The sequence below is a fragment of the Falco peregrinus genome, chromosome 10, assembly GCF_023634155.1.
Source record: "Falco peregrinus isolate bFalPer1 chromosome 10, bFalPer1.pri, whole genome shotgun sequence".
Taxonomy (NCBI): domain Eukaryota; kingdom Metazoa; phylum Chordata; class Aves; order Falconiformes; family Falconidae; genus Falco; species Falco peregrinus.
The window spans coordinates 23658506-23672725 of NC_073730.1; the positions used below are offsets into that span (position 1 = coordinate 23658506).

At 56.0% G+C, this 14220-nt stretch overlaps 2 protein-coding genes across 9 annotated transcripts in view; one reads left to right on the forward strand and one right to left on the reverse strand.

The window, feature by feature from the left end:
- The window catches only part of DMAP1 (DNA methyltransferase 1 associated protein 1), a 35748-nt gene extending 24122 nt beyond the window's left edge, over window positions 1-11626 (forward strand). For 4 of the 5 annotated variants that reach the window (XM_055815874.1, XM_055815873.1, XM_055815872.1 and 1 more), the window contains 2 exons: window positions 2663-2735; window positions 4578-8388. In XM_055815874.1, the coding sequence (XP_055671849.1) occupies window positions 2663-2735; window positions 4578-4924 (420 nt within the window). In that variant the 3' untranslated portion in view covers window positions 4925-8388. Of the gene's footprint in view, window positions 1-2662; window positions 2736-4577; window positions 8389-9856 lie in introns of those variants that run through there. The other variant, XM_027788330.2, reaches the window with a different exon arrangement.
- Window positions 11627-11759: 133 nt separating this feature from the next.
- The window catches only part of ERI3 (ERI1 exoribonuclease family member 3), a 135209-nt gene continuing 132748 nt past the window's right edge, over window positions 11760-14220 (reverse strand). For all 4 annotated transcript variants that reach the window (XM_055815877.1, XM_055815878.1, XM_027788332.2 and 1 more), the window contains exon 8: window positions 11760-13347. In XM_055815877.1, the coding sequence (XP_055671852.1) occupies window positions 13265-13347 (83 nt within the window). In that variant the 3' untranslated portion in view covers window positions 11760-13264. The remainder of the gene's footprint in view (window positions 13348-14220) is intronic.

Consider the following 14220-nt stretch of genomic DNA (forward strand, 5'->3'; position numbering starts at 1 on the left):
CTCAGTATTCATTGAGCAGACTCCTGTGGGACGTGAGCAGGACATACACAGTGTCACAGTTGAAGGCTTTGCCAGGTTAATCATTTGTGTTGCCAGTAGTTCCTTGAGCTAGTAGAAGCCTCCCAGGAAAAAAGCTTGTGCTCTTCCTCTAACCATCAAACCAAGACCTCCTGTCTGTCCACCTAGCCTAGGCAAGTATGAACTTTTCCTGTTTCTTGTCCTTTGTTCCTGAAGCTGGCTTGAAGTCCAGCATGCTTTTGCCAGCTGGTGTTTTAATGGAAGGCAATCCTGCCTTTAGCTAGAAAGGCTGTGATGTCGGTGTTAGGGGCAAGGGTGAAGACAGGCGCTCAGAGCTGTGATAATCGCACAAGTATTGTGTGTCCAGAGCTCTTCAATGAGGAGATGCTGGGCCGCGTTAACTCTTTGTGTCCTACCAGTTAAGGACGGCACAGTATGACTGGGTCAGCCCATACATCCCCTAGCTGAGGCAGAGCTGGGTACGTCACCCATCTTAACTGTTCTCTGTGATTCCTTGTGGAGCATAACAGTTCTCTGGACCAAGATTTCTTGCTCTCAGGAACGTCTTCCTGATGCTCCAGGCTAACCATTCTGTCTCCTGCTAAGCTGTGCTAGGTGACCTTTCCCTCCCTGGCATCCCACTGCTAGCTGCAGCATGGCACCCACCAAGTAAACAAGAACGATCTCCCGTCCCAGTGCTCTGGGCTGCCTTACCTTAGGGCTCTACCCTGTCCTGGTGCTTTTCAGCACAGCCTGTGCAGGCAGTCTATGCAGCAGAGCTCCTGGGAAAAGCTGTTTTAGTAAAGTTCTGCACAAGTAAGGTCCTAGATCGAAGACCTGACTGAAATCCAAATACCTGATACATTTAGCAGAGAAAGGCTGCCAAAACAATCATTTTGTGGTCAGCTGTAAAGATTCAGTTCCTGAAGTACTGTGCAGAAACCCCAGCTCTAAGCCAAAGACGCTCAGAGTATAGAAGAGGACAGAGGTGTCCCCTAGCCTTTACCTGTGCTGGCTGTTTGTACGAGAGTGGCTTTTCCTTTTTCCTTAATGCTCCTTTTGGATCCTCTGGATCAGGTTGGTTTCTTAGAAATCCTCCCCTGGCAGTCCTCTTGGTCCTTTGTTGGAGTCTTAACTGTGGTGGTAGTATCTAGCAAAAGGACTAGGTGCTTCTCAGCGTATAAAAAGGCCCGTTCCCTTGGGGTGCTCTGTGGTTTCATGGCTGGAATGATGTCGTAAAGAAGGCAGGTTTTCCCAGCCGGTCCTGCATTGGGGTTGCGGAGCTGCTGATGGGACAGTGCTTTCACTGTTTGGGTATGTGCCTGCAGTCCTCCTGTCTTCAAAGAAATTAAGTTCCGTTTTTTTGGGGGGCAGTAATGCTGTGGAAAAGATGGGCCTAACTTGGGAGACTGACATTGGGCTGTCTGTTTTGGGGAATTTAAACCTGCGGCTTGTGAGAAGTAAGGTGACCATGGGACCCTCTGGTGAGCTTACCTCAGAGGCCAGTTTTAAGATGGAGTCAAGAATAGCTCTTCCTTCAGGCCTTTCCCAGCCCGGTGTGGCAGGCTCGTGGTTGGTTCGGGCAGGGTTGGGGCCATTGACCAGTAAATGGTGTGCAGGACGGCTGCAGGATGCTCTCACCTCTTGGCTGTTCAGTGGCCTGTTGGGCAGCTTGGGCTGGTGATGGTGATCCCTGGGCGGAGGTGTGAGCTCACCTTCCCAGGGGTGGATATGGAGGGACAGCCTATGACTGTGTGCAGTAAGGTGTTTTGACACTGCTGTATTGGGAATAATTTCTTTCCTGGTCTGTCTGTTAGCATTGCTGAGGGGGGAAAGTGCTTTCATTCGTTCTTGGATATATCCACAGGGCTTGGAAACCTGTTCTCCCTGCCATATTGTGCCAGCTGCGTTTGTGCTGCTCGTAATCTAATAAATGCTTGGTCTGAGCAGCTAGCACTCCTGCTAGAGCCCAAATGAATGCAGAGGAAGGACCCTGCTAAGTGTATGCATTCTTCCTCTCCTGGCCAGCTCCAATTCCCTTTCATAGCTTACATCTGATGCTTCCTCTCTCACCTAGCCCCTTAGCTCCGATGTAAATGTGTGTTCACACTTCCGCCAGTCAAGTAACTGTGCTCTCTCTGTCTCTCCCCTTTGTTATAAAGCTTGCTCTGTAAATGAATCCCACAGGTCTGGGGCTCAGCAGGTAAAAGGAGAAGTGAGTCTGTTAGCGCATGAGTCTAATCAGGCCGGCTAAAGCGAATAAAGTAGGGCAGCATTGCACATTAGCCGCTGTGTAAATGAGCCCTTTGATGGGCTGGGCACCGCAGGAGAGGGTTTGAAGCCAAGAAGAACTTTTGTTGTTAATTCAGTGACACATGGAAACTGTAAAACAGCGTGTCTTGCACACACACGAGAGAGAAAATAAAAGCCCTCACGACCGGGCTTTTCAATACCTGCCCTCGGACCTAGTCTGAAAACTTTCAGCCCCTGTCTCCCTCTCTTGCCACTTGATTTTCCTTTCTCTCCCTTTCTTTTTTTGTTCCCCCTGCACTATAAAAAGAAAAGCTCTCTTGCCTTTTGAACTAGACGGCTGTGAGTGAGGGCTATCTCTGAGCTGTGTGGCTCTGTTACCTTTGTGTTCCAGATGAAACTGCCAAGCTCGGTGGGACAGAAGAAGATTAAAGCCCTGGAGCAGATGCTGATGGAACTCGGAGTAGGTGAGTAAAGGGGGCACGCGAGAGAGAAAGAGACACACAGAGCTAGCCTTTGTTCTTGAGATGGGCTATTTTTTCCCCTAGTAATACAGCCAGTTTCTTGAATAACAGTATGTGAATGGTTTTTAAAATATTTTATGTGTTTAAAAAAAAAGAGAGGGTAAAAGCCAGAACAAGATGCACAGTTTTTTTTGGTGGTTTTTTTTTCCCTCCCAGTAGAAAAATGTTTTAAAAGAGTCTTTGTTTCTCTCTTGTTTGGGCCTTTATAACCATCAAGAGAGGCAACACAGTATTAGGAAGGCAAATCTCAGCCTTGCCGGGAGAGGTACTTCTAAGTATGTTAGTGACCACGGCACGCGCATTGTTCAGGGCTGCCCTGTCTTGCTTTCAAGCTTCGTTTCCTCTTAATTTACTGTTCATGGTGGCAAGTCTAAAATGTGTCTGGGGCTGTTCATCCCCCCTTTATAGATTGCATGCTGTGTGAAAATCTGGAGCATCTCTGCTGAAAGGCAAGTAAACACACATCCCTCACTCTTGAACTCCAGTGTCTTAGCAGCAGAAAGAAGGGTTCACTTAATGTGTACAATGCCTGCTCGTAGCTAGAGGGGAAGAAGTGCAGCCCATGGCTAGCTGCTGCCCTCCGTGCAGTGGGTACAGTTTGCAGGTACTACAGGTCCCAGCATGCAGTGCCCTTGATTAGACACCTGATGATCCCTTTTCCCCCCACTGTGGCTGGGGGGATTTTTAAAAATAGAAAAGGAAAAAAAGAAGAAGAAGAAAAAAAAACCCTTATTGGTGATTTACAAGAGATTACCGAGCCTGCTCCCAGCACTGATTTCTGTTAGATCTTGTTAGTTTTTTTGGCCAACTGGTTTATGGTTTGATATGTTGTCTCAGAGACTGCGTGCAGTTCTGAAGGCCTCCTGTGGCTGGTGAAAACAGCTCGACCAGGGTGGTTTCCCCTTTCTGCTTTAAAACTAAGGGAGTTACCATCTTTGCTTGCTAGAGAAGCCTTGGGGAAGGATGTGAGTGCTTCTTAGAACTCACTTTCCATGAGGGTAAAGAGGGGATCCTGACTCCCTGCTCCTGCCTTACAAAACACTTATCTTGGGGGTTTCCTGGTGCTCTAGTCCTGCTGTGTCTTAGAGTGGAGAAACACACCTGGGCTTTGTGTGGGTGAGCACAGTGCTAGCAGGAAGGGATCGTGGGGGCAGCCCTGTGGACAGGGGCCCACTGCTGTGTAGCAGGACAACTGTGCAGAGCTTCATCCTTTTCTTCTCCAGAACATGCATGTCTTCCTGGCTCTGTGTACCTGTGTGAGGGCTGCGACAGAATGCGTGGTGTGGGGAGGGGATCTGCCAGCCCCCTTGCTACAAGCAGTTTATGTCTGTAGCACAGCAGCAGAGCAATTCTCTGCCTCAGTCCTACGCTGGGAGGAGGAACAGGAGAGGCAAGGGAGCTCAGCCGGTCCACCCTTTTTTGGTGAAGGTGTAGGGAACAGCAGGAGCTCTTCTGTCCTCTGCAGCAGAGTGTGAGGACTTGTTCCCAAGACCTGGTGGACAGCGAGGTTCAGTCATCTGGTCTGATCTGCATCTTCCATCAGCCTTCACTTGCTGAGTCTTGGAATTTGCAAGTTCACCTGTAGTTCCTTGGCCAGAGCCAAAGGACAACCTGGAAATTCAGGTCTCCAACCCTTAGGGATGCCGGTTGCTAATGATCAGTGTGATGGGAGTGAGGCTCCTGGCATGTCTTTGTGGGAGTTAATGGGCAGCCAGGACCTTTCTAGATTCTTCTGTTGTAGGGTTGCAGGTCTGGATGTTTAACAGAACCTCTTTTTCTCCCTAGATCTCAACCCTATGCCCACAGAGGAGATTGTGCAGATGTTCAATGAGCTGCGGAGTGACCTGGTGCTGCTCTATGAGCTGAAGCAAGCCTTTGCCAACTGTGAATATGAGCTGCAGATGTTACGGCACCGCTATGAGGCCCTGGCCAAAGCTGGTAGTATTGGCCCTCTCAGTGCAGAAGGCACCCATCCAGATGGCCAGGCAGGGCTTGGCATTGAGGAGGGCAAGGGAGATGCCAAGGACCAGATCATTGATGTAGTAGGAGCACCACTGACCCCCAACTCGGTGAGAAGGAAGGTTGGGGGGGCAGAACAGGGAGCACTCAGGTCTCCGACGCAGATGCCCTGACAAGTGCGCTGGGGATGCCGCCCTGCTGTCCCTCCAGGCATGCGCATCCAAGGGAGCACAGCAGCCTGTTCCCCGCAACTCCCAGTGCTGCTCTCTGGGTTTGTCTCCTGTGCCGGACAGTGTTCTTGGTGCTACAGGTGGGGTCAGCAGGGCTTTCCACATCCTGCGTGCAGGCAGATGGATTGACGTGGGTGCCACCATGGACCAAAGCAGCAAGGCTTTGGGTAACGAGAGCTTGCTCTAGGGCAGTAACAGTGATGCTAGCACAGCTGCAGGCCTGAGGCATTTTCATTCTAGACACACAGCCCCATAAGGGTTGCTCAGCAGAGGGAAGCGAGTGGGGAAAGCAATCTTGAGATGATGAGCTATGACCTGCCCGAGTCCCTGGAGTCAGGCAGTAGCCCTGGCTGGAGCAGGAGTCTTGGGAAGGAGAGAGGTGTTTGAAGAGCAAAGGGATGTTTTTATACCCTGCTTCCAGTGCTGAGAAAGGAAAGCCAGACCTAGGGCTTCTTCCACTGCGAGCCCTGTGACAATGTCCTGTGCATCTACCTCTGCAGGATGCGACTCACCAGCCTCTCCTCCCTGCCTCCATGAGGGCAGGCTGCCCAGCCGTCACCACTGCCTCAGGGCCAGGGGTGTGCCTGGGGATCAGCTGAGGTTGCTTTCCCCTCTGTGCAGTCCCTTGGCACAGCTGAGCTGAACTGCCTGATAAAAGCTGCCCGTCTCCACACAGTGGCATCCTCGACGCCTCAGACATACTGCCCCTGGTAGCAGCACAGACCTTTACTTTCTAAAATGTATAATGTATTGCAGGATATTGAGAACACCTTGTCTGTCAACAGCAGAGCTGACACATTAGTCTGGACTTGAGTAATGTCTACTTGATTGTGACAATGTGGAGTCGTAAGGAAGCGTTCCACTGAGACAGGTTCATGTTTGCAAAGGAGACTTCTGGATTTTTTTTCCCCCTACTACGTTGTCTGAAATCTCACCCCTCCCTGCGGTCCAGAGTGTCCCGTTTTGCAAACTTTTTGGGCTGATTCCAACACACTTGCTCTCCCTTGAGACTCCTTGTTGGGAAGGTGGGAGAGGTGGTGGTGATGGTGGTGGCCATGGCTGCAGTAGGAGGGAGGCCGTGTGTGTGTGTTCCTCAGTGCCGTCTCCTGGAATTGGAAACACAGGGGTGGGCCCAGGCAGCACAGAGAGGGTTAAACTGACCTGGTCTCTGACATATTTGAAAGAAATATAATCAAGTTAATTCACTGCAAGGCAAATTCAGTACCTAAAGGGCCCCCATGTTAAATACAGCACTGACCTTTACCGGCTGATTACACAAAGACGACACAATTAGATTAGTCCAAGACAAAAGGTCAAGCACATTCACACTGTGACCATTTTATGCTACCTTTTGAGGGGGGGAAAAATTACATCCCAGCTGGAGGGGTGTCTTGGAGAGGAGGGGAAGGGACCTGCTGTACCATGTTCTGCCTGGCTCAGGTGTGTTTGGAGAGTTGAGCAGGGCTTGGCACTTCGCTTGCCCTGAACCTTTTCCGCAGTTCTGGGCAATGTGGTGGCGGGAGAGACAGGCCCCAAACCACCTTTTCCAAGGATGAGCTGAGCTGAGTGGAGGCCATGGGTTGGTGATGCTCCCTGCCTGGCCCAGAGCTGGCAGGGGCAGCCCCAGCGCCTCGCTCAGTGTCACGGCTAAAACCGGCTTCTGGAAGATCAGTGGGCTGGGGTCAGCGCTGAGAAGCGGGGTGGCTGGGGCAGTTGTTGGCTCTTTGGCTGGTGGGGTGCATGCGTGTGTCCCCACCCCGCACAGCGATAACCCTGAGGTGTCCCAGGCCCTGGCGTGGTGGGGACAGTGTGGGAGGCAGTGGGTGCAGGGCACGGTGCTGAGAAAGCAGCCTGCCTCTGCAAGCACAGTGCTTTTCCCTCACCCTGGGGCGCTTGCAGCGGGGGAAGCAATGCTGCAATACTGGTCGTGCAAGCGAGCAGCTCTAGAGCAAGCGCAGTGGTGCTTTGTGGTGGCCTTTGTCTCCCTCACCTCCTGCAGCCCTGGCCATGGGTGCTTGTGGGTGAAACCTCACCCTTCCCCTCGCTGAGGCTGCTTCAGCGGTTTAACTCTGCCACACCAGCCTTGAACTCCCGAGTTCAAGTGTGTGCTTTGCCACTGAGCTGCTGGGTGCCCTTGGGGGAATCGTTTAGTTTCCTTGCTTCAAATTCCTCTGAGTTGGAGAATCCCTTTGTGCTGCCTAGCGCTGCCTGTCCATGGCACTCCACGTGTTGGATTAAGCATGGATTAGTTCACCCTCCAAACCAGCTGCTCCTCTGAAGCCAGATTTGTTTCCTTGGAGAGAAGCATCTTGCTCCTGATGTTGGAGGGAGTGAGTGGCAAAGTCAGGAGTAGAGCTAGGAGTCCTGACTCCCAAGCCGTGCCCAGCATGCCTGGACTCCTTTCCGGGAATTACAATAGATAGGCAAAAGCACGCTGGGGTCTTGAGATACTGCTTGTGGCAACAGCTGGCTGCCACCATCCCTCTTGGCCGGCAGTGAGGATGGGGAACATCTCAGCAGGGTGTTTCAGCCCAGGTTAGGAGAGGCGTCTGCCTGTCTCGGCAGCGAGATCCCGTGGGGCGGCAGGAAGCCTGACATCGTTCTGCCCTGCTGCCTCCACCGCACCCCTCTTACCCTGGCTGCCTGTCCATCCTCTCCTGGGGCTGCGGTGCCCATTGCTGACCATTAAAGCTGAGGCTGGGATCCCCTCAGTGCCGTCTGCCACTGACCCCGGTAGGGACTTCACTCGGGGCCTTCGGGAGGTGAAAGGTGAGCCGAACTCGGAACAAATTAGTTCCAAGCAGAAGTTCAGCCAGTTACTCCAGATTGGATCCTTTGATTTCCGCAACTCAGACTCCACTCAGTGATCTGTAATGAGTGACTCTCAGAAATCCTCACATTGCAGCACTTTGTTCCTGAGCTCACAAGTCAGCCCATTAATGGGTAAAGGAAAAGACCTTGAGTCTAAGAAGTCTCGGGTTCAGAGTCAGAATTATTTGACTTTTAAGCTTCCTTTATCTGAACTCCTGCTGACTTCTTGTTTTCTGAGCCTGTTTGAAAGCTAGAAGTTACATTGTTAAGATCAAACATTCTCTCTTTCCAGATGGAGTTACAATATCTGTCTTTCATATATATATATAAATATATATAGTGTATATATACCAGGGTGTGTATATATATATATATTCCTCTCCTTTTTTTTTAATCGTTCTTTCCATTAAAAGAAACTAGACTTGTAAGCTCTTGTAAATTATAATGTAAAACATTTTTTTTAACCAGACAGTTCCCAATTTTGCCCAAGGCAACTGGAATAGCAGCGCCACAGAAGGCAATAGGAAGGTGATTAATATGAATTTGTGACATATTTGAAAGATGGGTCTTTTGCCATATAAAGATTATCAAACACATGTGCTCTTCCCCATTAATTCCGCAGCCCTCCCAGGAAAGCCACAAAGCTCAGCTCCTTTGTTTCCAGGGTGGGTTTTTTGTTTTTTTAAATGTACCTTTCGGTCCCCTTGATTACCATGTATTTGATTTTTATAGGGCATCTGTTCACACTGCTGTGTGGGTTCTCTGGCCCTTTTATTTCCCCGTTAATCGGATCCCGCGAAGGCAGCCGTGCCAGGGCCTCTGACGAAATCCGTGTGTGTGTTGTATTTAACTTTTAGCCGTGCAAATTCCATGCTCTGTTTGCCATCCGCCCAGCGGGAACGGGGGGCCGCCTTCCCGCCGGGGGAGGCAGCGGGGCCTCCCACAACGCGCGCCGCTGCCGGGAGCACACGCGTGCCGGACTGGCAGGGCTCATTTCAGAGAGCGCGTCAGTGCTGCCTTGTCCATCCCCTGGATGCTTGCCCGGCCACGGCAGTGGCTCTGCAGGCCTCTGGGGACGGTGGATGGCTGCAGGGCTGAGCACGGCAGGGACCTGACCGCAGTCTCTGTGCCTGTGCAGCGTGTGCGGTAGCGCTGGCCCCTGCCGCTGCCTGTGGCGCGTTGTGCGGAGCAGACTCGATCTGGTGCTGTGCGCAGGGGACCCCGGGGCTCTGGCACTGCGTGTCCTAACAGCACCCAGCGCACAGGGTACCCGGTGGCTCTGGCATGCCTGGGGCACCCCGCATGCAGAGCCCTGCTTTGGCTGTTGACCCCGCTGTGGTCTTGGCCGCAGGGCTCGTGCAGTGCCTAGCAGTGTCTCGTCACAGTGCAGTGATACGGCTAGGGCGATGTTCCCGATGTTCCCGGTTTGGTGCGAATGGCCCCAGCTTTCCTATGGCCGGATTCGGTCATGAAAGCCTGTCTGTGAAGGGTGAGGCTCACCAGAGCCGCCAGTCTCGCTCAGGCATATCGTCGTATGCTGCCCAGAGAAGGTGGTTTCTTTGAGGAGCTGTGGTTCTCTGTCAGCCTCCTGCTCGGCTCCTGGGCCGCTTTGTGGTGGGTCTGGATGGTGGAGGGGCATTTCCAGGCTCTGCCCTGTCCTGCAGCCAGCACCCCAGCACAGCTGACCATAGCACAGAGCTGCTCTGCCCCTTTTTTCAAGGGCCTGCTCCTTAGGGCTTATGGCATGCCAGCTCCTGGCGCCATGGGTTGTTGCCAAGCTCAGCCCCTTTCTCCTGCTCACTCCCAGACCCTGTGCCACAACGGTGACTGTCCCAAAGCCCTGTCTGTGTCAGGGAGGTGACATCCTGGCCCTGCATCACTGCTGGATTAGCTCTGTCCCTCCTATCATGTAAGGACCTGGCTCTTGCCTTTCGTGGTTCGCGGCACTGCTGGGTGTGACGCTGGAGCCCTGTGGCTGGCTCCAGGACAGGCGAGTGTTTGCCATGACCCAAGGGCTCCCACCTGCTGATTCTTCTTTTGTTTCCCATCTCCCTCTTGGAGCAGAGAAAGCAAAGGGAGTCGGCTTCCAGCTCTTCCCCTGTCAAGAAGGTGAAGCAGCCGTGAGCTGCCTGCACTGGGTGAGGAGGTGCAGAGCTGTGTGCAGGGTCAGTGCCATCCCGTCCCGGAGCCCCCAGGGACAACTGGCTGCCTGCAGAGATGGGGCAGGCTGAGGGCCTTGCTGGGGCAGACACTGCAGCGCTCCAGAGCAGCAGGAGCCGTCCCCTGCCCGGTGCCACAGCCACAGCCCCGTCTGGCCTCCGGACACCTGCAGCAGGTGCTGGAGGGTGGCCCTGGGGCTGCACAGGGCTCTGGGGCTGCCCTGCAGTGGCTGGCACTAGCTGCCGTTTGTTCTGGTGGCTTTGGGGTTTTTTTTTACATGCCAGATTTTTGTGAGCGTCTCTGTAAATACAGAACCCTTCGTGTGTGCTGGAGCAGGGTCATCATTAGACCTGGCAAGGCTGCATGGAGCGGGAGGAGATGGTGCGAGCTGTCTCACACCCACCCTGGGCAGAGCAGGTGCCACTAGCCGTACTGGCAGCCCTGGCTGCTGGTGGCTGTCCCTGAGCCCCGTCTGCCTCAGTTGCGGGGTGGCAGCAGGGGTTCTGCAGCTCCCATCCTGCTCCAGGCTGCTGCAGCGGGCTAGGGAGCTCCCTCCAGCACCCCACGTGCCCTGTGTAGCTGCAGCCGTCCGGCAGCTCTTGGGTGCCCGTGGCTGTAGGCGCTGCCTCGCCTGGATGAGGAGATGCCTCTGCTGGGAAACACTCGTGTTGTCCCCGGCACTCGCTGTCAGCCCCAGTTCCTCCTGCTGCTGCCCTGCCCGAGGCAGGCGCACAGGGCCCCCCGGTCCCCGCGCCCATGTGTCACAGGACCTTGGCGGGGCTGAGGCATCGCCAAAGCCGGCGCTGGGAGCCTGGGTGCATGCGCTGCCTGCTGTTGGCACTGGCGGCCCTGGCTGTGTGCCCTGCTCCGGGCCGCTGCCCACCCCGCGTCCCCTCTGCCTGCCTCTCAAGTGTAACTGGCGATCGACCCGCCATGACGTCCTCTGAGTCACATTCTCGCCTGCAGGAGTAAAGGGCAAAGGCCAAGTTCTTAGTTTTCATAGAAAACTAATTAGACGACTCCATCGAAAATAGGTCAATAAAGCTGATCAGGGGCTGCACAGAGGGAGCCATTAAAACCCCCGTGACCTTTGCTTGGAGCAAGTGGGCTGGGGCTGCCCCGTCCCTCTGGGAGCTGCCCACTCTGTGCCAGCTGGACAGCTGTGTCCCTGTCACCCGGCGGCACCGCAGCGCTGGCCAGATCCCTTGGGCACCTGGATGTGGTGGCAGTTCCTGCAGGGCTGGTTATGGTTCCTGTGCATCATGGTGCTGCGCTCGTGCTGGCTTTCCTGGCCGGGGCAGAGCAGGTGCCCCTGCGCCCTGGGCAGAGCCGCGCTGGCTCCGGCCGTAGCAGGGATGCTCTTACGCACGGTAGCAGCCGCATGGGTACAGTGCCAGGCTGAAGGGCAGGGTGACAGATGCCAGTGGGACACGGTGGTTGCCGTCACACTGCACCAGGCAGAAAGCTGTGCTGGGGTGCACCTGTGGGTGCGGTCCCGGTGCGGTGGGCTGGTGGCATCCTCGGGCAGAGCTGCCGTGCGGCAGAAGCAAACCCCAGGAGGTGGGGGAGACTGGTGGGCCCACCCACGGTGCCCACGCTGGACAGCAAGGCAGTGCTCCCGGCAGCCGGGAACCTGGACCTCCCTTCCCAGTCAAAAACTTTCCCTTTTTGGGAAGCATGGACATGCTGGGACGCCATACCCCGGGGAGGGCAGCCCTGCTGGTGGGGCACCCTGCTCCCACATACCCAGGCGGCACTCCCCCCTCTTCCCCCGTACACACTCACACATGCATGGGCACAGCCCGGGCTCCTTTACCCCCAAACTTTATTCATGTGGCACATTTACAGCAAGGATTGGAATAACTAGACAATGAAAATGCTGGGTTTGCATTATCGGTTGGTTTAACTGGAACACCACACACCATGCAGTCATGTACCGCCAAGTTCAGTGCCTGTATTGCCCTTCTGGCTGCCGTCTACGGCTCTGCTCCAGGCCATGCACGCACGGGCCCGGGGCTGCAGCCTCCCTGCAGGTCAGCGCCCGGACGAGGGCTCCATTCAGCAGGGCCTCAGGGCTGGGTGACACGGGGGGACGTGCGCCCTCAGCCTGCCCCACAGCTGTCCCGCAACCACCCTGGCCGGCCGGGAGCCCACTCAGCCGGAGGGGATGTGCTCGGCAACTCTCTCAGGCAACAAGCCAGCTGCTGCTGAGCGTCCGCAGGGACCTGCGAGGGGCATGGCACGGCCCCCGGGGACCGTGGGCATGTGGGGGGCCGAGCCTCAGCTCGGGAACCGAGGGAGGCCGGATGGGATCGGAGGGGAGCAGGGTCAGGGGCCCGGGGCAATTTGCAGCTCCCCTGCTCGGGTACCTGTGGGCTGGGGGCCAGCGCGCGCTGGCACGTCCACCGCCAGCAACGGACGCGGTGCTGTGGCGGGCCTGTCCCTGGTGGAGCTGGAATCGGGCGTCGGGGCCAGGGCAGGGCTGGGCATCCCACCCAGCCCCGCAAGAGGCACGAGCAGACAGGATGGGGACGGGACGGGGCTCCGCATGGACACTGTCACCTCCCTCCTGCCGCCCGCCCGCCCGCCGAGCCCCCACCCCACTGAAGGGAGCCCTCCGGGGCCCCGCAGCCCATGGTGGGGCTGTCAGGGGCTCTGCAGCGGAGAATACAGGCACTTCACCTTGAACATAAAGAGACGGATCGCGTTTGTCACATACAGGAGTCAGAGAGGGGTTAGTGTTGACTCAAAAAGGGGAAAAGGCGCTCGGGGAGAGGCGGGGGGGCTGGCGGGGAGGGCAAGGGGCCGTCTCGACACTGCTGAGCCTCCACGAGCGGTGCCCCGTCGTGGGCACGCGCCGGCCTTGCTGCAGCAGCCGTCAAGGCCTGAAAACATAAAACCAGAGAACAGAAAGAAGGGAAGGTGGGGACGGCCCATGCCGGGGAGGAGATGGGGGATGCTCTGGCTACAGGGCGGGAGAGGGAGGACGGGGTGGGATATGGAGGGAGGGACGGAAATCGGGAGCCAAAGAAAAAGAACAAACTACGAGTCTAAAATGTGGTGCAAGCGCCCTACGCGGCTGTCCGCTAGCATGGCATAATGTCCGGAGCAGCCCAGAGAGGGAGTCACATCAGGTCTACACAGATTTGCCTTCCCATATATACAACCTCTACTGGAGTTAACAGCTGAAATTGAGATTTTTTGTGTCGGTTCCTCTGGCCTCGGTTGCCGTTTTTTTTTAATGCTGGAGCCCGTCCTCCCCGCCTCGCCGGCGCCGGGCGCATGCAGCCCTTGCCTGGCTTGCCTTGGGGATCAAAAGGGTTTGGAGGTCTGCTTGAAGATGAAGCCTCTATGGGCCAGTGTCTTCATGATGTTGGCGATGTTCTTACAGTCGTCTGCGGAGAGAGCACAGAGATGCTGGGTTAGAGCCGTGATCTGACTGGGACCTGCTGGACCAAGCTCCGGGACCCACGCCGGGGCTGTGCCCCCACCAGTCCAGGCACTGCCTCAAGTGCCTTGCAGTGGTGTCAGGCGAGTGCACGGTCCCTGGCTCCCCAGCACTTGCCACCTGCATCCCGGTACAGCCCTGTGCTGCACTAAGACGGATCCATGCCCAGGACCCGGAGGCTTGCCTGGGGCAGTGGCGTCACCTAGACTGCTGGCTGACACATCCCTGGGTCCTCCAGGCTGCTGCCTGCCCTGCAGCCCATGGGGAGCTGGTGCGTGGGGAAGGCGGCGTTCTTGCAAGCCAGACCCCCGCGGGCCCCCAGCTCTCGGCCAGTGGCTACCTCCCTGCAAGCCCAGTGCCGGTCGCCCCAGACTCCTCTTCCAGCACCCCTGTCCCGCGGTGGCACTGGCCAGCGAAGGAGCTGTCCCTGCACCGGGATGGCGACAACAGGTGATACTGGAGCTGCCCTCCACCAGCCAAGGAGGGTCCTCTCCTTCCCCTCACCCTCCTCAGGCAGGGGCTGTGCGGCACCTGGCTCGCTCTGCTCGCTGCTGAGGTTCGGGGTCATCCCCGTGCCCGCCGGACCCAGGCTGACAAGCAGCAGGCAGCCGGGCCAGCAAGCCACAGCCGTCCCCGGTGCAGGGCTGCGGTCGGAGCGGGTGCCGGGGGCCGGCCGGCAGCACCGCAGCCGTCAGAGCGAGCAGTGGTGGGGCAGCGAGCCGGGGAAGGGGAAGGCTCCGGCTGGTGTTATTTACCTGGGACTAAACTCAGGCACCGTTTGCTAAAATAGAAGCCGGGCTTAAATTGATTCCTAGTGTCT